The 22,964-nt window shown below is 39.2% G+C and overlaps 2 protein-coding genes across 6 annotated transcripts in view; both read left to right on the top strand.

Moving 5' to 3' along the window:
* The window catches only part of HSDL2 (hydroxysteroid dehydrogenase like 2), an 84,647-nt gene extending 81,401 nt beyond the window's left edge, over positions 1-3,246 (top strand). For all 3 annotated transcript variants that reach the window (XM_032635957.1, XM_032635956.1, XM_032635958.1), the window contains one exon: positions 723-3,246. In XM_032635957.1, coding sequence (XP_032491848.1) covers positions 723-835 — 113 coding nt within the window. In that variant the 3' untranslated portion in view covers positions 836-3,246. The remainder of the gene's footprint in view (positions 1-722) is intronic.
* Positions 3,247-11,290: 8,044 nt separating this feature from the next.
* KIAA1958 (KIAA1958 ortholog) overlaps positions 11,291-22,964 on the top strand; it is a 184,629-nt gene continuing 172,955 nt past the window's right edge. For all 3 annotated transcript variants that reach the window (XM_032634608.1, XM_032634607.1, XM_032634606.1), the window contains exon 1: positions 11,291-11,516. The gene's annotated coding sequence lies outside the window, so the exon portion shown is untranslated. The remainder of the gene's footprint in view (positions 11,517-22,964) is intronic.

Here is a 22,964-nt window from a genome sequence, read left to right as displayed (position 1 = left end):
AGCTGATTGGAAGCTGTGTATGCATGAGTGGGGCTGTGGACTGGTGGGTTTCACTGTAGAGTGAGAGAGCAAGGAGCCAGTTTTTTAGGTGAAGCCTAACAGTGAAAAGATTGGGAAATGAGAGTAGCAAATAAAAACAAAGTTCCCTCCCTTCATGGAGCTCCTGTTTATTATATGTTGTTATTAGCTACAATTCTGTTTTAATGCCCACCATGTAAAAATGTAAAATTTCTGGCATTTCTGTGGTTAAAATACTGCTAAGACGTACTTCTGTGTCCATACACTATACTTTTAATGTCATTTCTTAAGAAAATTATATGCGTTTATACCATTTGATTTTTTGACTCTAAACTTGAAATGTTAAGAGTTTAATGAACTATAATAGATTGGAAAATAACTAAAATAGGTAGTATTTGTTTACTACAATTCATTTGAGGGCCATCTATTCTTTAGTGTACTGTACATGTTGCCTCTTCCGCTTTTTGGTATAATCTTTTGTTGATTGTTGCTTTTATATTATCTCTCATATTACAAGATATTGTTAAAATCTAAATCTAGGAATTGGGATTCCCAAGATACTGATAAAAAGATGCTATAAAAGAAATTTCTGTGTTTCAGAGGTTTATAGAACTCAGAGATTCTTTTTATAAGCATGTTCTTGAAGTGGTACATCCCTAAGGGCACTAATGGCTGATTTTTACTCTCTCATTTTCTCTTTTTAGGGAAACTAAAACCAACAATAGCATTCATGTCAGGAAGATTGAAGATTAAAGGAAACATGGCCCTAGCAATCAAATTGGAGAAGCTAATGAATCAGATGAATGCCAGGCTGTGAAGAGAAAAAAAATGTTGACCGCTAAGCTCAAAAAGTAAAAGGGTTTAATAGTTAAAACTGAATGTTTGTTTTCATCCCTATTATATTATAAGGATATACGTTTGTTCTGGAAAAAATAGAATTTCTGTATCTATAAGACTTGAAATTGTAATTAAAACAGCTAGCTAACCAAACATAAGCATCATTAAGTAGAATTCTAAGATATTCTGTTTTTCTTATTTTGTGAGTTTTGCCCTCTGAGTCCTGTATCTCATACACCATCATCTTCTGGGAAAAGTATTATTAGTAATCAATCGGGGTCAAGCAGCAACATTACTCTTTTCATATCTTTTTCCCACGTAAAATGAGACTAGTCTGTTTTAAACTTTTTAGTTTAGGATTGTATACTAATGATATTTTAGAGTTTTATAAATTTGTTTTAAAGAAAATCTTCTATATTACATTTTCACAGAAATCACATAATAAACTACTTAATAAATACTATTTGTGAAGACAAATTAAACAAAAAGTATATTTTGTTAACTACCTTTCTAAGTGTAAGGTATTTTACCTATAGGAAAATATTATTGATGTAATTCAACTAACTGCAGTATATATATCCTATTTTAAAGTACGTAAAAATATCCTAAGATAATTCCTCCCCAGAAGTGTGCACTTGGTCACAGTGTTTTGAAATGAGAACATTAGAATAGATGGTTGTTATGGGCTGAATGGTATGCCCCCTTCATATGTTGAAGTCCTAACCCCAAGAATCTCAGAATTGATTGTATTTGGAGATAAGATCTTTAAAGAGGTGAGTAAGTTAAAACCCAGGCTTTTAGGGTAGGGTGGGCCATAATCCAGTCTGACTGGTGTCCTTATAAGAGGAAATTTGGACACAAAAGAGAGACCAAGGAGGCACACACAGAGGAATGACCATGTGAGGACCAGCAAGAAGGCAGTCATTTGCAAGCCAAGGAAAGAGGCCTCAGAAGAAACCAAACCTACTGACACCTTGATCTCAGACTAGTCTCCAGAATTGTAAGAAATTTCTGTTGCTTTAGCCACTCAGTCTGTGGTATTTTGTTATTGTAGTCCTAGTAAACTAATGCAATAGTTTGTTTGTATTTCTGTTACGAACACAAGTTCCTGTGCACTACACACAGTGAGGCCAAACAAACTGAAACATTGGAGTTTGTAGCACAGAAAGGTTTATTACAGGGCCAATCAAGGAGAATGGGTGGATTGTGCTCAAAAAACCCAAACTCCCCAATAGTTTTCAGGGAGAAGTTTTTATAGGCAGAATTTGGGGTGAGCGCTGTGTGAATCTCTCTTGATTGGTTGGTGGTGAGGTAACTGAGGTGTTTCAGAAATCTTGTGCTCAGCCTGAAGTTACCATCCTCCACCTGGGTGGGGGCCTTAGTTCTTACAGAAGAATGCAAAGATATTGTTATATATATTCCTTGAGGAGGAACCAGGACCCTGCCTCAAGGCTGCACTCTTGTTTCTTGACTGCTCCTCCCCTGTTTCTGCATTCCCTCCCTTCCCTGATTAGCAACTGTTTGAATCTGCCCTTTGTAACTCAATGAAGGTCAAGGAGGCTGAATGAAGCCTATATCCTACAAACAAGAAATAGGGGACACAGAAAGGCTTTGTACGTAGGATGGACCCACAGGGTCCTTCTCTGTTTCATTTCTTTTTTTAAAAAAGTTAAACTTATTTTTTTTTAAGCTCCTATCTTTCCTTTTAATCAGTTAAAAATACGTGTTCAGTGTAATTCTTTCACTTCTCACCTTCCACTCACTAATATTATTGTGCTGTTAAGCAATTTAGCTAATTCTGACATTTTGTAGAATCATAACATTAGGAGCACTTAATCTGTATTTTACAAATCAGGAAACAGAGGACCAGAGATAGGAAAGGACTAGCCCAAGGTCAAAATTAACAAGCCCTTTCCAACAACCTCCCAGTACATTGGCCTTGGATAGAACTTGAAGACCCCACTTCCCCCTCCTGGAAGCCCAGATAGATTGACTTTGATGTGGCAGGATCACAACTCCCTTGGCATCTCCCGTTCATTTCCAGCCACATTAGGATCCCTGTCAGATGTTGCCAGCAGACTCCTTTGCTACTGAGATGTTCTAAAGACTTTTCTCCTTTCTCTGCATTTTCCACATGGCTTCAAAGCTTTGGGAAAATAAAAACTAGAAAATATTGTGAGCCAGGAATTCTGGAGTTTGGTTACTAAAACATGAACTTGCTAATTAAAAGGCCTTAGGATATCAGAAGAAAATCTTTCCACAGGGTCCTGGTTTTCATATCAGTAATTGAGGGAGTTGGATGAGGTCCTCTGCAGCCTGTTTTCGCTTATTATCACTACGAAGTAGTGAGCAGTCTGTACTATTTTATCAGAAATAAAGGTACCACAGCTACATTGCTAAAGCTTTGCCATATCCCCCAGCTGCCTTAATGAATTCATGTGTTCCCTTCTCTTGGATCTTGCCCATTAACTGCACTGAGGTTGTAGAGTCTCCCAGAAGTTCTGAATGGCCATTTTGTGTGTGGTTCAGTATCCATTTGACTCCTGTTTCTGAAATGGAATGGTATGGAGGGAAACCATGCCATTTGGCTTTTTAGTGTTTGATGAAGTTATTTAGACATTTTAAAGATGGTTTGTTGCTAGTAATCCTATATTTTAACAAATCCTCTTAAGTAGTGCCCTTTTTTTTTCTTTTTTCTCTTTTTGGCTGTGCCACACTGCTTGTGGGATCTTAGTTCCCCGGGCAGGGATCGAACCTGGCCCCAACAGTAATTGTGCCAAGTCCTAACCACTGGACCACCAGGGAATTCCCTTAAATAGTGCCTCTTAAATAATCCTCTTAAGTAGAAGAAAAGAAGTCTTTTTCCTCTACCTATCTTAAGTTTTCAGTTGGGGTCCTGTAAATTAGACTAACAAAAGATAGATTAGCAAGAGAAAAACAAATAGAAGTATTAACATATGCATTGCACATAAACATGGAAGCATTCAGACATGAGTAACTCAAAGATGTGGTTAGAACTTGAGCTTATACAACAATGAACAATAAATTTTTTTGTGAAGGAACAAGACAAAGAGGACTTTCAGTTTCTAGGATAGGAAACTGTAGGAAGGAAAATATATGTACAGTAAGAGTGAGTTTTGTAAGAAACTGCCAAATAGAAAAAAAACTGTCAAAAAAAAAAAAAAAAAGAAACTGCCAAATAGTCTTCCAAAGTGGCTGTACCATTTTGCATTCCCACCAGCAGCATGTTCCTGTTGCTCCACATCCTTGTTAGCACTTGGTATTGCCAGTTTTTTGGGTTTTAGTCATTCTAACAGGTGTGTGGTAGTATCTCATTGTTGCTTTAGTTTGCCATTCCCTCATGACATATGATGTTGAACATCTTTTCATATGCTTACTTTCCTCTCTATCTTCTTTGGTGAGATGTCTGTTGAGGTCTTTGGCCCATTTTTAAATCAGGTTGTTTTCTTATTGTTGCATTTTAAGAGTTCTTTGTATATTTTGGATAACAATCCGTTATCAGATGTGTCTTTCGTAAATATTTTTTCCCAATCTGTGACTTACTTTCTCATTCTCTTGACATTGTCTTTTGCGGAGCAGAAGTTTTTCATTTTAATGAAGCCCTGCTTATCAGTCATTTCTTTCATGGATCATGCCTTTGGAGTTGTATCTAAAAAGTCATTGCTCTACCCAAGGTCATCTAGGTTTTCTCCTATGATATTTTCTAGGGAGTTTTAGTTTTGCATTTGACATTTAGATCTGTAATCCATTTTGAGTAATTTTTGTGAAAGGTGTAAAGCCTTTGTTTATTTTTATTTATTATTTTGCATGTGTATATCCAGTTGTTCCAGCACCATTTGTTGAAAAGACTATCTTTCCTCCTTTGTCAAAGGTCAGTTGACTCTATTCATGTGGGTATGTTTCTAGGCTCTCTATTCTCCTACATTGATCTATTTATCCTTTCACTAATAACCACGCTATGTGGTTACTTTAGCTTTATAGTAAGTCTTGAAGTCAGGTAATGTCAATCTTAACTTTGATCTTCAATATTGAGTTGGCTATTCTGGTTCTTTTGCCTCTCCATATAACTTTAGAATAAGTTTGTTCATATTCACAAAATAACTTGCTGGGATTTTGATTGGCTTTGAGTTGAATCTATATATCAACTTGGGATAAACTGATGTTTTGACAGTATTGAGTCTTCCTATCCATGAACATGAAATATCTCTTCATTTATTGTTATTCTTTGATATCTTTCATCACAGTTTGGTAGGTTTTCTTATATAGATCTTGCACATAGTTTGTTAGATTTGTATCTGAATATTTAAATTTTTTGAGTGCTAATATAAATGATAATGTGTTTTACATTTCAAATTTCACTTCATTACTGGTATATAGGAATGTGATTGACTTTTGTATATTAACCTTGTATTTTACAACCTTGCTATAATAATTTATTAGTTCCCAGAAGTTTCTTTGGTAATTTTTATAGCTTTTCTATATAGACAATTATGTCATCTGTGAACAGAGAGTTTTATTTCTTCCTTCCCAACTTGTTTACCTTTTATTTCCTTTTAAGTTATTGCATTAGCTAGCACTTCCAGTATGATGTTGAAAAGCAGTAGTGAGAGGGGACATCCTTGCCTTATTCATGATCTTAATGGGAAAGCTTCTAGTTTCTCACCATTAAGTGTGATGTTAGTTGTAGGTTTTTTGTAGATATTCTTTATCAAATTGAGGAAGTTCCCCTCTATTCCTAGCTTACTGAAATATTTTATTATGAGTGGGTGTTGGACTTTGTCAAATGCTTTTTCTGCATCTGTTTGTATAATCATGTGATTTTCCTCTTTCAGCCTGTTGATGTGGTAGATTATGTTAATGGATTTTTGAAAGTTGAACCATCCTTGCAAACCTAGGATAAATCCCACTTGGTTGTTTTTATGGCCTATATGTTCTTATGCCCACAAATTTCATATATTGAAATCCTAACCCCCCAAGGAGCCTTTGGGAGGTGATTAGATCATGAGGGTGGGGCCCTCATAACTGGGATTAATGCCCTTATAAAAGAGACCTCAGAGAGAGTTAGCTGGTCCCTTTCACCAAGTGAGGACATGGCAAAAAGGTGCCACCAGTGAATCAGAACTCAGGCCCTCACCATACACCAGATCTGCCTGTGCCTTGGTCTTGGACTTCCCAGCCTCCAGAACTGTGCAAAATAACTTTCTGTTGTTTTTAAACCACCTAGTCTCTGGTATTTTGTTATAGCAGGCTGAACAGGCTAAGACAACTGTGCTATGTAATTCTTTTTATATGTTGTTGGATTCAATTTGCTAATATTGTGTTGAGGATTTTTGCATCTAAGTTCATGAGAGATGTTGGTCTGTAGTTTTCTTTTCTTAAAATGTCTTTGTCTGGTTTTAGTACTAGGGTAATGCTGGTTTCACAGGATGAATTAGGAATATTTTCTGTTTCTGTCTTCTGAAGGGGACTGTAGAGAACTGGTATAATTTTCTTCCTTAAATGTTTGTTAGAATTCATCAGTGAACCCATCTTGACCTGGTGCTTTCTGTTTTGGGAAGTTATTAATTACCATTTGCTTTATTCCATCTGTTCTGTGTATCTTTGTTCTTCTTTTCTGGTCTTCTATTTCTTTCTGTCTTCCTTGAAAGAATCTCACAAAATATTTCCATTTCCCATTCCCATTCTTTGTACTACTTGGTCATACATTTTATTTCCACATGTGTTTTTAACTCTACAGTATATTGTTTAATATTTTTGATAACAGTGAATTATCTTTTTAAAGATTAAAAAAAAGAGGAAAAAAGTCTTTAAATTTACCTATATGTTTACTCTTTGCACTGTCAACCTATCCATCACCAACCATCCAAACACATGAACATATCCAAGTTTCCTTCTGCCCCTTTGTAGCCATTTATGCCCATCCTTGATCCCATTTCCAGCAAGTACTGATCTGCTTTCTATAACTATAGATTAGTTTACATTTTCCTGGAATTTACATTAATGGAGCCATACAGTATGTATTTTCTGTTTGGCATCTTTCAATCTGCATAATTACTTTGAAATTTGTTCTTATCATTACATATATCAATAGTTCATTCCTTTTTATTACTGCTGAGCAGTTTGCCATTATATGAATACACCACAGTTTGTTTATCTATTCACCTGTTGATAGACACTGGGGTAGTTTCCAGCTTTTGGCTGTTACAAATAAAGCTTCTGTGAACATTCATGTACCAAGTCCCTGTATTCTCTTGGGTATGAAATGACTGGATCATATGGTGTGCATATATTTAACTTTTTAAGAAATTGCCAAACTTTTTTCCAAAGTGGTTATACTATTTTACATTTCACTAACAATGTATAGGATTTCATTTCTTCACATTTTCATCAACACCTGATATGTACAGCCTTTTAAATTTTAGCCATTCTAATAAGTATGTAGTAGTATCTAATTGTATTTTAACTTCCATATCCCTGATGAGGATGAGCATCTTTACATGTGCTTATTTGACATGCGTATATTGTCTTGATGAAGTGTCTGCTCAAATCTTTGCCCACATTTATTCCATTGTTTGTTTTATTATTGAATTTTGGGAGCTCTTTATATATTCAGGATACAAGTAATTTTTCAGATATTTGCAAATATTTTCTCCCTTTCAATAGATTGTCTTTTTATTCTCTTACCAGTGATACAGGAATAACAAAATTTTTTTAAATAGATGAGGTTTGGGCTTCCCTGGTGGTGCAGTGTCTAAGAATCTGCCTGCCATTGCATGGGACACAGGTTCGAGCCCTGGTCTGAGAAAATCCCACATGCTGTGGAGCAACTAAGCCCATGTGCCACAACTACTGAGCCTGCGCTCTAGAGCCTGTGAGCCACAACTACTGAGCCCACATGCCACAGCTACTGAAGCCTGCACACTTAGAGCCCATGCTCTACAACAAGAGAAGCCACCGCAGTGAGAAGCCCGCGCACTGCAATGAAGAGTAGCCCCCACTCGCCGCAACTAGAGAAAGCCCGCGCACAGCAACAAAGATACAACACAGCCAAAAATAAAATAAATAAATAAAATTTTTAAAAAATAGATGAGGTTCAACTTATCAATCTTTTTCTTTACTGGATCATGCTTTCGGTATAATTCAGAAATCTTTGCCTAACTGAAAACTTATGGAAGTTTTACAGTTTTAAGTTTTGCATTTAGGTGTATTTAGCATTTCAAGTTAATTTTTGTACATGTGCAATGTGTGGATCAAATTTCATATTTCTGACTAGGGAAATCCAATTGTTCCAGCATCATTTGTTGAAAAACAGCAGAATAAAATAAAAATAGAACTTTAGAAATTAAAAAATATAATACATTAAAAAACTTTTCCATAATACAAGTTGAGGTTTCCATTACTGTAAGGTTAATGAAAAATATTTAGTCACGAAAAGCACAAAAGCAATGTTAGTACAACTTAAAAGTGTACACAATTGACCATATATTTATCTGAGAAAGTACCAAGTGATTATAAGGCAGTCACATCCTAGCCAGTCTCTACTACTATAAGTCTAAGAACTTTAATTCTATTTAATTCTTTCCAGCACAGTAAGACAGCCAAAAACTTCTGCTTAGATTTTTTTTTTTTTTCTGTTAACAACTGCTTTCTGCTTGATTTCCTGGCTTCTTGCCCCTTGCATGAACAGGCTAGGAATCAGCAAATGCTTTGAGGGAAAATATGTAGAATGACTGACTCCTTTTACTGTGATTGCCTTTCTTCTGGGATCTTAGCATCTCAAGCCCTAGCTACCCTGATAGACTTGACCTCCAAAATTTGTATCTCCAGCCCAATCAGACTATTGAAAGCTCTAGGATGCCTCTCTCAGATTTCTATACTCCTAGACACAAATCAACAATGCCATGAGGAGGAAACATGGCTTAGGATGGAGGATTCACTTCATCATGTTTCCCTTCTTGCTGGGCTCTTGGGAATCTCAAGCCTTGGCTGCCTGGATTGCTGTATAACAGGTTTAAACAGGCTTTTATTTTTTTTTAATGCAGCTTTTTATAGCTTTTAGTGGGAGAGTTAGTTTGTTCAACAAGGTACCTCACCATAGCTGGAAGCCTGCATCATTTAAAAAACTCATCAAGGTGGAAATATCCTTTAAACAAATGGGACTGCATTTAAATAGTTAATTGTGGTAAAAAACAAATAATACAAAATTTATCCTTTTGACCATTTTCAAGTGTACAGGTCAGTGGTTTATCCTCACCTTGTTGTGTATCAGATCTCTAGAACTAAAACTCTATACTCATGGAACAACAACTCTCCATAATCCTCTCATTCCCTGGCAACCACCATAATACCCTGTTTCCATGATTTTGGCAACTCTAGGTACCTTATATACAGTATTTGTTGTTTTGTGGCTGGTTTATTTCACTTAGTGTAATGTCCTCAAGGTTCATCTATGTTGTAGCATGTGACAGGGTTGCTTTTTTCAGGCTGAATAATACTCTACTGTATGTATATGCCACATTTTGTTTATCCATTCATCCATCCTTGGACATTTTGGTTGCTTCCATCTCTGGGCTATTGTGAATAATGGTGCAGTGAACATGGGTTGCAAATGCCTCTTTAAGTTCTTGCTTCAAATTCTTTTGGATATATATACCTAGAGGTGGGATTTCTGGATCACACAGTAATTCCATTTTTAGTTTTTTGAGGACCCTCCATAGTGTTTTCCATAGTGGCAGCACCATTTTATATTTCTCCCAGCAATGCACAGGATTTCAATTTTCCCACAGGATTATGTACTTGAAACATGTGGCGATTAACTGTTTTTTCTTTTTTCTAATAAATTTATTTTACTTATTTATTTTTGGCTGCATTGTGTCTGTTGCTGCGCGTGGGCTTTCTCTAGTTGTGGCAAGCAGGGGCTACTCTTTGTAGCGGTGTGCGGGCTTCTCATTGCAGTGGCTTCTCTTGTTGCGGAGCACAGGCTGTAGGCGTGCAGGCTTTAGTAGTTGTGGCATGTGGGCTCAGTAGTTGTGGCACATAGGCTCTAGAGCGCAGGCTCAGAAGTTGTGGCGGATGGGCTTAGTTGCTCTGTGGCATGTGGGATCTTCCTGGCCCAGGGATCAAACTGGTGTCCCCTGCATTGGCAGGCAGATTCTTAACCACTGCACCACCAGGAAAGTCCCTGGTTTTTTTTCTTTTTTTTGGACACATTATTTATCAAAAATGTTTACAGATTTTTAAATTCAGCCAGGAGGAGTGTTGATAGACAAAGGTGTTAGGAATCCTTTCTCCTTTGTTCAGAAGTTAGTCTCTTTTTCTGCTCAGTCATACTCTTCTCTCCCCTAACTTACCCCAGGGTAGGAGGGAATGAGGTTTCCCTGTCACAGCTAGGGTGAGGCCAAGATGTGCGCACTACATATGGCTAATCAGATATGCTTTAAATGATAGTTATTGCCATTATTATTATTTTGGAGATGCTTAGGGCTGTAAGTAGAAAGGAGCACAGAGACAGACTGCCTGGGACGAATCTGGGTTCCTCCTGCTACTATGTGATCTTGGGCAGCTTTCTTACTGTCTCTGTGCCTCAGTTTCCTCATGTGCAAAACAGCAATGCTAACAAGACCCATTTCATAGAGTTCTTAGGATTAAGCAAATTAATATTCGCTAAGCACTTAGTGTAAGTACTATGAAAGTGTTTGGTGGATAAGATAAAGGTGGAGGGCGCCTGGTCCAGCCTTACCTCCCTTGTGCCGAGCTGTGCAGGTGGTGTTATTATATGCTTCCCGGTCTTAGTGTGTTTTAGGTGTTATTCAGCAGACCGGCTCCCTCCACGGGATGGGTGCGTGTGGTTGTAGCTGTATTGGAAACTTCCACCGGGCAGCGGTGACTGTGGGTTGTACGTCTGTCGATCGGAAGTGTTCTTGCATATGCCTGGATGTAGAGGTGACTCCACTCAGCGCGTTAAAACAGGTATCACACGCCTGACAAACCCAGGGTCTTGCAAGGAGGTCTCATCCTGGCGTTTAGGTGGAGCTGTACGGAGCTGCGAAGGGCAGCGGGGGCCGCGGGCCTGGGGCGTGTGGCAGGAGCGGGGGTGTGCTGCCCACTTGAGAACGCTGAGGGGATCGTGGCTCCCACGCCTGTCGGGCTGCGAAGACCGAGCTCGTGGTCGCGTGTCTGTAGCAGGAGGGTCGGTCCACACCTCCTCCGGACAGCCTCCGCCGCTAGCTCGGTGCGCGTCGTGGGAGGGCCGTTACACACTTCCTGTGGGTCTCCCGGACCACAGCGCGTTTCCGGTGCCGGCTGGAGGCCGGGGTCCGAGCCCCCGCCCCGCTCGCCGGCCCCGCCCCCGCCCGCGCCCCGCCCCCCGCCTGCCCGCTGCGTTCTGAGTCGGGCGCGCGGAGCCCGGGGCGCACGGAGTGGCGCGCGCCGGTCGGCGGAGGCAGGCTGGCGCCCCCGCCCCCAGCCCCTCGGTCCGTCGCCCGTCCGGCGCCTTCCCGTTCTACTTGCCTTCGCTTACCGGCCCTGTGGCCGCGCTCCCTCCCTTCCCTCCGTCCCGCCCCCTCCAGCCCCTGCTGCCCGGCTCCTACAGGCCCCCTCGCTGCCCGCGTTCCTATGGACAGACGCACAGACACCTGCAGGTGGGTGAGAGCCCGCGCGCGGGCGGGGACGAGCGCACCGACGCTGCGCCCGGGGTCGGGAGCCCCTTTGTGTGGGGGGCGGTCGCACTGGCGTCCGCGCCGCCTCCCCCCCCTCGGCGGCCTAGCAGTGACCCGGCTGAACCCTCCTTTTGTTCCTCTGGGCTTGGGGTGGGGGGGTGGCGCGAGAAGGCCGAGAGTCAGGGCTGAAAGCCGGGCGGCCGGACGTCGCGGGCGACGGCCTCGGGGGCGTGAGGGGGTAGAAACCCCCGGCGGCCGAGAGAGCGGCGGCCGCAGCTCTGGGTTGTCTCTCTGGGGCCGGCCCGCCGCCCAGCGTCTCCTGTCGCCGCCGCGGCCGCGGGCGCGCTGCGTGGGTCTGGCTCGCCCGCTCCCTCTCTGGGGTTTGTTGGAGGTGGGAAGGAGGGCGGGAAAGGGGAAAGAAAAGATCTGCTCTCTTAGTTTTCAAGTCTTGAGGAGGTTATGGAGAGAGGGAGAGAGGTGTTTCGGGGCTTTGCCAGACTTGTTTCCCTCCCGCGAGGCACGCCAAGGTGCGTTTGGGGCGTGTGTGAAGGAACGTGCATCGCTTGGGTCCCTTATTTATTGTTTCTGACGGAGAAGGGCTTTCTCCGAAGGGCTCTTCCGCCCCCCAGCCCGTCTGAGGCTGCGCACAGTGATTTGTGTTTGTTATCAAATACATCGAGAAATAGATTTCCCTCGGTAGGAGAAGGTTGGGCTGACCAAAATCAGTGTTTTTTAGTATTCTGATGGTTTTCTTTCTTTCTTTCTTTCTTTCTTTCTCTTTCTTTCTTTCTTTCTTTCTTTCTTTCTTTCTTTCTTTCTTTCTTTCTTTCTTTCTTTCTTTCTTTCTTTCTTTCTTTCTTTCTTTCTTTCTTTCTTTCTTTCTGATAGGGACTTAAAGGCAAGAAATAAAAGATGAATATGGTTGTGATGGTTACATATATGTATAACTTTTGGAGGTAAAGTTTTGTTATTTCCCCGACTCCTTAGGTTTAACATGACAGAATCTTCTACCTATTAAATAAACAGTTAACAAGCAAGTCACTTCCACAGTGGAGGTTAGACTGGAGTGCGATAAACAATTATCTAACTTTCTGTCCAGGCTAAAACCTTTATTTTTGCTGGTTTAAGATATGAGCTCCTTCACGACATATGGGGAGAACATGAACGTTAGAACTGATCATTTCTCCCTGTGATTGTGCTTTCCCTATTTTATTATATGTATTTATGTATTCTCTGTTTATAACCCAACGACTGTGTTGTATATGGTGGATATAACTTTTGAAAAGCACTGTAAGTGATATTTCTGATTTGTATTATTTATATGTTTTTTATGAACAGTTGTTATGTATTTGTAGATACTCAGATAATAAATGAGCTTGCATAAGCACCCAGAAAATTAATTTTCCAGATTCAGTTTTTTTTAATGGGATTTTTTTTTTTTTTTTGGCTGCATTGGGTCTTCGTTGCACGGGCTTTCCCTACTTGCGGGGGGGGGGGTTACTGTTCGTTGTGGTGGGCGAGCTTCTCATTGCAGTGGCTTCTCGTTGCGGAGCTTGGGCTCTAGGCACGTGGGCTTCAGTAGTTGTGGCACGCGGGTTCTAGAGCACAGGCTCAGTAGTTGTGGGGCACGGGCTTAGTTGCTCTGTGGCATGTGGGATCTTCCCGGACCAGGGCTTGAACCTGTGTCCCCTGCATTGGCAGGCAGATTCTTAACCACTGCACCACCAGGGAAGCCCTTCCAGATTCAGAGTTTTAACACAGGTGTGGATTTATATCTTTGCATTCACCTCTATCTACTGCTCATTTCTGGAGACTTTTTTTTTTTTTTTTTTTGCTTATTGTTTGAGAATCCATATTGACAAACTTAAATCTAATGGTTACCAAGGAGATCAAAAAAGAAAACACTGTTTTGGGGACATGCAGTTATATGTACAACTATATGTAGGAAATGTAGTCTTTCTTAAAAAATAAAAGTATTATCATCCAAACATGAAGGAAAATTATTATGGTGAAAAGAATATTTGCTATTTAAATTTTTGTCAAGTAACATGTAGAAATTTGTCAGAAAACAATATACAATTTAATATAGTGTTAACTAGGCAAACTGATTTTTGTCATTATAAAGAGGAGACAGTTTAGTATGCCTAAAATAGTGGTCTTTTTCTAGGAGAAAAATGTATCCTAGATTCTTGTCCTAGTTTTACATTAACAGATTAATATTATTTCATGCCTTATTTTGTAAATGCCTGGAGTGTACATTTTTGTACACTTTACTTAAAACTTAGAAGAGGGTACATCTAACAAAGGTCATGCCAGCCTCTTTGATTAGTTCCTGTTTTGACTTCTGTTCTAGATTAGATAAATGAATTTAAACTCTGCACAGAGCTCAGTGTCAGGCGCTGGTAGGCCCTTGAGCAAGATACCTCTTCCTTTTCTAATAAGGATGGCCCAAAGAGGCTAAGTGTTGAAATTTGTTCAGACTTTACCATGAATGGTGGAATAGAGTTCTAAAACACTTCCAGAGTTTCAGCTCTTTAGATACAGACTCTTCATCAGCTCTTCCCAGTATTAAAAAAGATAAGCTAACAAATTGAATTGCATGTTTATGTATTTGTTTACATGGCTGTCAGTTGTAGCATTAAGGTTTAATGGAGTCACTGTGTAAACTAAACATTAAGAGTGTGGCCTGCATTTGAGAATTGCTTGACAGAGTTGTAGCTGTGTCTTAACAGTTTTCTGGGATTGGCATGGTGTGTTTACTTAGGCTGGGAAAAGATAACACCTGGTTTTTTTGTTTTGTTTTTTGACTGTGATATGTAGATATTAATTTTTTTTGTTTTGTGCTTTGTTTTTCTATAATTAACGGTACTATTTTAGTTAATCAGAAGCATTCCAGAGACTCTTTCATATTTTCATCTGATTTTTCGTCTGGTATGTTGGTGTTTAGGAAGGCATGTAAATTATTTTTCACAGCTGATCGTTGAAATTTTTTTCTGCTGCTTTTGATACTATGACAAATGCTTCCAGAAATTTTGAATTTGCGTAAAGTTGGGTTTTAAATGTATCAGTAGCTGAGCAGTAGAATCTGATATTTACCAGTTTGTTTGTTTTTTTTAACAACACTAAGCTCTCCACGGTTAAATTTGATAGGCTTTAAAATCCATAGAGTTTTCTAGTCTTTTCCTGTTTGTTAGTTATTAGTGTGGTACCATTAAAAGATACTTAAAATGGGGCTTCCCTGGTGGCGCAGTGGTTGGGGGTCCGCCTGCCGATGCAGGGGACACGGGTTCGTGCCCCGGTCCGGGAAGATCCCACATGCCGCGGAGCGGCTGGGCCCATGAGCCATGGCCGCTGAGCCTGCGTGTCCGGAGCCTGTGCTCCGCGGTGGGAGAGGCCACAGCAGTGAGAGGCCTGCGTACCGCAAAAAAAAAAAAAAAAAAAAAAAGACACTTAAAATGTTCACTTTATGTTACCTGGAACCCTCAAATGACTAGTATTATCATTAGTAATAACCAGGGGGAAAGCTGAAAAGTTAACAATTTTGTTCTTTATAAAAGATCTGGGACTTTCAAGTTCTTTTTCCTAAAGTTTTTTGTAGCTTGGGAAAGTAGGCCTGACTGTGAGAGGTGCAGACAGTGACCTCTCGTTCCACCCTTTATCGTCCTGCGTTGTTTAAGAGCAGTACATACCCTTGCTGCTTGCCGAAAATGCAGAATTCATTCTTGGACTAATATTCTGCTACCAGATGTATGAGGCTGGCTCTAAAGAAGCTTTTTCTCTTAAATACTGTCAAAAATAGAGAAGCTGAAGATTGGAGAGAAGCCATTTATTTTGAACAGTTTATTTTTTGACAGTTTGTGTTTGTAAAGAAACCTGCTCATAATATTTAGTGAAGAGACCTACATAGTCGCCTGAAGAAACCCCACAGGTTTCTTTTTTGCCTTGAAGAAAGTTTCCATAGAGCTTAACTCTTCCATGGTACTTCTTGACTTTGCTTCTGATTAGTTGATTTATGGACTTTATTTACCAGCATGATTGGAGAATTCTTTTGCTATACTGAAATTGCACTCTGCCTGTGCTCTCCTCTGTTTCCTAGGTAACAAACAAATGCACTGCACAGATTCCATAATGAGGACCATGGTTGGCTAGTTACAGTGTAAATTCTGTTGTTTGGTAAAGCTTAGTTTCAAATTCAAATAAAGGTCAAGAAACCAAAAGTACTGAAAATGCAAATTTTTAATTTTATTTTGTATGCAGGGTCAACAAAGTGTAATACCCTTTTCTGGAGAAAGGCAAATTATGCAGCAGTATTCATGTTTGTTTTGCAGAGTCTCACACTTAAACCGTTGGAGAGCTTTTTGAGTATTGCATATTGGTAAAACCAGTGTCTCTAGTGACAAAGATGTATTTCAGAAACACTTTATCAGGGCCCGTGAGCCATGGCTGCTGAGCCTGCATGTCTGGAGCCTGTGCTCCGCAACGGGAGAGGCCACAGCAGTGAGAGGCCTGCGTACCGCAAAAAAAAAAAAAAAAAAAAAAAGAAACACTTTATCACACTTAAAGTAATATAGAAAGCAAAGGGATGTGGTCTATGACATCAGTAATTGGTCCTTTTGTACTGAAAGAAAAGTAGCATCAAAAGATAAATTGTGCAACTTTATGTTAAATATAGGTAAATCATTTAAGAAACTTTTTAAAACATTGAAAGTCTTACCACAAATGGTGCAGTTTTCTTCCAGCTTTTTTCCCCCTCTGATCTGCCTGAATGTTGACCAGCCTGGCACAAGGGAGCAGGGCTTCAAGTTGGAGAATTGCTTTCTCCTCCACCTTACTTCCTCTTGGGCCTCTGTAGCTCTGGATGCAGGGCAAGAAGTAGTGCAGCTGCTAGTAATGATTACCTGTTTGTTCAAAAACACAAAAATAACTTTCAAAGAATTCCATTAATACCCATTGCAAACATCTTTTCGTTTGATACCTGAAAACTTATTTGTTAATCATCAAGGATTCCATTAGCTGAAATTTTTTTTTTAAATTCTTTTGAGTTCTGGAGAATTATCCAGAGTTGCCTCCATTACTCTCCCTTCCTTGGCTGAATTGTTTTTGGGTTATTTTATTTACCTTTTTAGTTCATTAAAATGTCAGGAATAGGACATATCTCGGTTGGATTTCTCTCTTCTTGATTTTTCTCAAAACTGACACTACTTTAACCTCTTCCGTCCTTTTCTACTTGCCAATATTGTGTCCCTTCACTTTTCCCTTGTCAGTATCTTCCCTGTTTTCCCTTGTAAATACTTAACTGTTTAAAAAATTTTATTGTTGCATATAAGCCATAATCACCACATAGCAAAAGCTTTACTTTTTCTGTTACAAGGCTTCATACTTAGTGGAATATTATCAATATCTGAACTCTTACCCAACTAGGACTACTTTCTCTCTCTAGCCTGTATTCGTTTTTAAGGGCTGCTGAAACAAAGTACGACAGACTGGGTGGCTTCAACAACAAAAATTTATTTATTTTTTACAGTTCTGGAAGCTATAAGATGTTGGCAGGGTTGGATTCTTCTAAGGCCTCTCTCCTTGGCTTGTAGATCGTTGTTTTCCTTAGGTATCTTCACATGGTCCTTCCTATGTGCCCCTCTGTGACCTAATCTCCTCTCTTCCTGTAAGGACATTAGTCCATATCCTTTGGGATATTGGGATTATTGGGATTCACCCAAATGAATTGGGTGATATTGGGATTCACCCAAATGACCTCATTTACCTTAATTACCTCTTTAAAGGCCCAATCTCCAAATACAGTCTCATTCTGAAGTACTGGGGGTTAGGACTTCAGTGTATGAATTTGGAGGGAACACAATTCAGCTGATAATAACAGCCTCTTCCTCCACCATTGTCTTTCATACATACATACATACTTCATTCCATATGTGTAATTTTATAGTGGTTTTCATCTTTTATACCTTTTTTTACTCTCTTGGCATTTTTTCACTTGAGTGCAAGGTCCAGTAGACAGCAATATGATCAACTTCGTATGCCATTAAAAATAATTAAAGTGGGGAGTTAAAGGCTTTATTTTGTTTTTATTCACTCTTCATTATTTTTAAATATTTTATTTTGGATAGTTTAAAGTAGAAAATTCTTAATCATCGGTTTCAAATGCAGGAGGATCTCAGTGTAGCCAAATTTAGTGAAACTGCTGATGCCGTTTTCTTGTGAATTCTAAGGACATGTTTCTTTTGGTGCTCTTTTTCAGATATTGGCCTTGCTACTTGCATGGTAAATTACACGCCATTCTGATCAGTTCACATCTTCCTTGGCTGATGACTCTTGAATCTGATATCCACTCAGGGCCTCTCTGCTGAAATCCAGATGTATACAACAACCAACTGGACACAGTCATTTGATCTGCCACAAACACTTCACATTCAGCATGCCCAAAACTTGATTTATCTTTCTCTTCATATCTGTCTTTTCTTGTGTCCCCTAGCTTAGTGAGTGGTACTATTTCCATACATTTTCCCAGTCCAGAAATTTAGGAGTTATCTGTGATGCCTCCGTTATTCTCAGTCCTGTCTTCCATACATAATCAAGTGCCTAGACCAGTCAATTCCTGCTCCCTAAGATTTCTTAGTTCTGTCTGTTCACCCCATACAAGTCACAAACTACTCTGTCACCTTTGCCCATCATTGGTTTTAGTTCTACAGTTGAATATATTCAGTGTACAACATAAGTCCTTGTGCTAAGGCTTCTATAATCATCATTTGATAGTCTGAAGCTCAATGAATCCACATAAATAGCTTGTGTGAGTAATATCTTCTGTCTTTCATATTTAAAACTGTTCATCTGTGTCTTTTAAACTTGAAGGGCATTTTGGCTGAACATAATTACTTAGCCTGCATTTTCTTCCCTCAAATAACTGTTTTTTCCTTTTAATGTTTGCATCTCTCTTTTTTTAAAAAGTAATTTTATTTTATTTATTTATTTATTTATGTCTGCGCTGCATTCGGGATCTTAGTTCCCAGACCAGGGATCGAACCTGCACACCCTGCAGTGGAAGCGCAGAGTCTTAACCACTGGACCACTGGAGAATTCCCCTTTCCTCAAGTATCTTAAATATGTTATTCTGTTTTAAGATTTGACAAAACTTTTCTTTAAAAGGCCAAATAGTAATTATTTTAGGCTTTGTGGGCCATAGGTCACTGTCACAATCATTTAACTGTGCCATGTCAGTGCAAAAGCAGCCATAGAGAATATATAAATGAACAAGCATGACTGTGTTCCAGTAAAACTTTATTTACAGAACTGGACAGTGGGCTAGATTTGGTACATAAGCCACAGTTTGCTGCGTCCTACTGTATTGTATTCTGATAAAAAGTGTTGTCAGAGTCTAATACCAATATGATTTTCTTTCTTCTTTAAGTGTCTTTATCTTTTTTCCTAGATGCCCAAAGGACATTCCCCCCCACACACACCTTTTTTTTTTTAATTTTTTTTTTTTATTTTGGCTGTGCTGGGTCTTTGTTGTAGCACATGGGCTCTTTGTTGCGGCTTGCGGGGCTTCTCTAGTTGTGGTGCATGGGCTTACTTGCAGTGTGTGGGATGTTATTTCCTTGATCAGGGATCGAACCCAGGCCCCCTGCATTGGGAGCACAGAGTCTTAACCACTGGACCACCCACCAGGGAAGTCTCCCTTCATCTTTAAAGGCAAATAATTTTACTAGAATACGTCTTAAGTGTTGGCTGTTCTCTGTTAATTTTTCCAGATACACATGGATGTTTTATTATGTTGGCTCAAATTTTTTAAAAAAATATTTTCATCAGTTATATATTTGTTCTTTTCCATTATTTTTATTTTCTTCCTTGAGGTCTTCTGTTACATAATGTTGAATCTTCTTTGCTTATCATTTATGTCTATACTTTATTCAAATTCTTTTTATTTTATTTTTTATATTTGCTGTACTTTTTTCTTTTTCTCTTTTAGTCTCTTTAATGTACTTTCCATGGTGTCTATCTATTAAGCCTAGTGTTCCTTCTAGTTTTGTCTTCCTTTTGAATTTTTTTTTCCTTCTCTATTCCATACTGAACTCTGTCATTTCTCTTTTTAAATGCTCTTGTTATTTAGCCATTGTCATTTTTTTTAGCTTTTCTATTTCTGATGTATGCTTTCTTTCATAGCATCCTATCATTTCCTTAATTTCTTTCAATTCTTATTGAAATATTATATTACAGTTTTCATCTACTTTGTGGCCATATTTTTGTGATGTTCCTTCGTTGACTACTGGTACGTAATTTGGTTCTTTTTAATCTTTTTTCTCACAGTACTTTTCATAGGGTTATGTTGTATTCTTTTCTCTTGTTCATGTATAAGTTAGAGGGATTTACCTGTACTTCAGGAGGTTTCTGTGATGGGGGTGGAAGTGGACCAAGGTAGTTTTCTTAGTTTTAAGGTTTGAAATTTTCTCCTTGGTTTCTTATGTGAAGTATTTAAAAATATGGCCACTCAAAATCAAAGTGAGATACCAATACATACCCACTAGAATGGCTAAATGAAGTAAATGAAAAATACCAAGTGTTGGTGAGAATGTAGAGTAATTGGAATTCTCATGCACTGCTATTGGAAGTGTAAATTGGTATAGAAATATAAATGGATACAAGCAATTTGGAAAGTTGTTTGGCAGTATCTACTAAAGCTGCATATGCATATCCTATAACTCAGTAATTCCACTTGAAGATAAATGCTTACCAAATAAATGTACAAGAATGTTCATAGTACTGTTTGTAATAGCCCCAGACTGAAGTGTGCCCAAATGACCATCAGTATGATATGTGGTAGGGTGTTATATTGATGACCCCAAATAAATCACATCTCCTGGTGTCTACACCCTTCTGTTGTCTCTTTCTGCAGTGAGTCTAATTTTGGCTACATAACTTACTTTGGCCAGTGGACATTAGCAAGCATGATCCGTTGAGGGATTAGTGACTAGAAAGGAGAAAAGTGGAGGCTTCTGGAGTGCGGGTAATATTCTGTTTCTTGATCTGGTTGCTGGTTACATAAATGTCTTCCGTTTGTGAAATGGTGAAATATGAGTAGCTTGTTCACTTATTATTTCTGCCCTTTTCTAATTGTATATTATATTTCAACATACAGGAATAAATATGTCCTCTTTATCTAGTCTCTGCTGTGATATTCTCTGAGATTGGCCTCCTTTGGGAATCTTTATCCTTAGTGATGCCTCTTTGTTTGATTTAGATTTTAATCCCAACAGTTTTCTTTTTAAAAATTTTTTTTTGGCTGTGTTGGGTCTTCACTGCTACGCCAAGACTTTCTCTAGTTGTGGTGCTCAGGCTTCTCCTTGCGGTGGCTTCTCCTTGCGGAGCATGGGCTCTAGGTGCATGGGCTCAGTAGTTGTGGCACATGGGCTTAGTTGCTCTGTGGCCTGTGGGATCTTCCTGGACCAGGGATGGAACCCATGTCCCCTGCAGTGGCAGGCAGATTCTTAACCACTGCACCACCAGGGAAGTCCCCTTTTTAAAAATTTTTGTTATTTTAATTAAAAAAATTTTTCTGGCCACGCTGCACAGCTTGTGGGATCTTAGTTCCCCGACCAGGGATCCAGCCCAGGCCCACGGCAGTGAAAGTACCGAGTCTTAACCACTGGGCCACCAGGGAAGGCAGTTTTCTTTCTATAGGCCTCTTAGTAGGTCCCCATGGTCTTGTAGTCTTCTCTAGAAGCCTGAGAGACTTTACTCTTCTCTCATCCAGTTTCACTTAAATGGGATTCTTTCTTTTTGAGGGTAATTTTTGGTAATTTCTTGTTCCAGGTTATATAATTATCAGAACTCCTCTTTTTTTCTGTCCTCACCTGCCCAGTTTTTGATCCTGTGTGAGTCCTGTTTATGTGAGTGTTTTAGCTTCTGCCTACTCATCTCAGGTTCATGGGGCTACTTCATCACCTAATTCTGTTGATCTTACCTTTTGTTATCCTAGTTATTTTATCTGCCCCCACCCCTGCCACCCCATATACTTGTAGATTCACTTGCAATTGTAAGAAATAATAGATTCTTTGCATACTTTGCTGTTTCCCCTGATGGTTAACATTTTGTAAAATTATAATATCACAGCTAGGCTGTTGACTGTTATGGGCCGAATTGCATTCCCCCTGATTCATATGGTGAATCCGTGATCCCCCAATGCTTCAGAATGTGGCTGTATTTGGAGCTAGGGCCTTTAACAAGGTGCTTAAGTTAAAACGAGGCTGTTGGGGTGGCCATGATCCATTCTGACAGGTGTCCTTGTAAGAGGAAATTTGGACACAAAAAGAGACACCAGAGATGTGTGTACAGAGGAGAGACCATGTGAGGACACAGTGTGAAGTGGCTATCTGGAAGCCAAGGAGAGAGGCATCAGAAGAAACCGGATTTGCCAACACCTTCATCTTGGATTTCTAGCCTTCAGAACTGAGAAAATTAATTTCTGTTGTTTAAGTCACCCACTCTGTGGTATTTATTTTGTAATGGTAGCCCTAGCAAATGAATACATTGGCATCTGTACAATTGTCCACTTTTATTCAGATTTCCAATTTTACTTTTACTCATGTGTGTGTATTAGGTTCAGTACAGTTTTATTACCTGTGTATGTACTTGTTTCTACCAGCCCCTCTATTCTCCCACCCTGCCACCCCTTCCCTAACCCCTGACAACCATTACGAGGTCTTCCATTTCTGGAACTTTGTCATTTAAAAATATAAATGGAATCATACAGTATGTAACCTTTTGGGATTGGCTTTTTTCACTAAGCATAATTCCCTGGAGATACATCCAGGTTGTTGCATGTATCAGTAGTTTGTTCCTTTTTATTCCTGTGTAGTAGTCCATGGATTTATCATAGTTTATTTAAGCATTCATCTGCTGAAGGACATCTAGGTTGATTCCATTTCTTGGCCTTTACAAATAAAGATGTTATGAACATAACTTTTAATTTTTTCTGGGAAACATACCCAGGAATGTAATTGCTATATCATATGGTAATTACACATTTAATTTTTTAAGTAACTGCCAAACTTTTCCAGAGTGACTGTGCCATTTTATATTCCCACCAGCAATATATAAGTGATCTAGTTTCTCCACATCCTTGTTAGCATTTGATGTTGTCACTGTTTCTTATTTTAGCCATTCTGGTGTGTATTTAGTAATATTGTGGTTTTGGCTAATGACTAGTGTTATACATCTTTTCATGTGTTTATTTGCCATCTGTATATCCTCTTCTATGAACTGTCTGTTTATGTCTTTTGTCCATTTTCTAATTGAATTTTTTTGTTGGCTTGTTTTACTGTTTTCACAGTTCTTTATCTATTCTAGATGCTAGTCGTTTGTCAGATATTTGGTTTGCAGATGCTTTCTTCTAGTTTATAGATGTCTTTTAATCCTCTT

This window comes from Phocoena sinus, chromosome 6 (genome assembly GCF_008692025.1).
Source record: "Phocoena sinus isolate mPhoSin1 chromosome 6, mPhoSin1.pri, whole genome shotgun sequence".
Taxonomy (NCBI): Eukaryota; Metazoa; Chordata; class Mammalia; order Artiodactyla; family Phocoenidae; genus Phocoena; species Phocoena sinus.
This window is presented reverse-complemented; position numbering and strand designations above follow the sequence as displayed.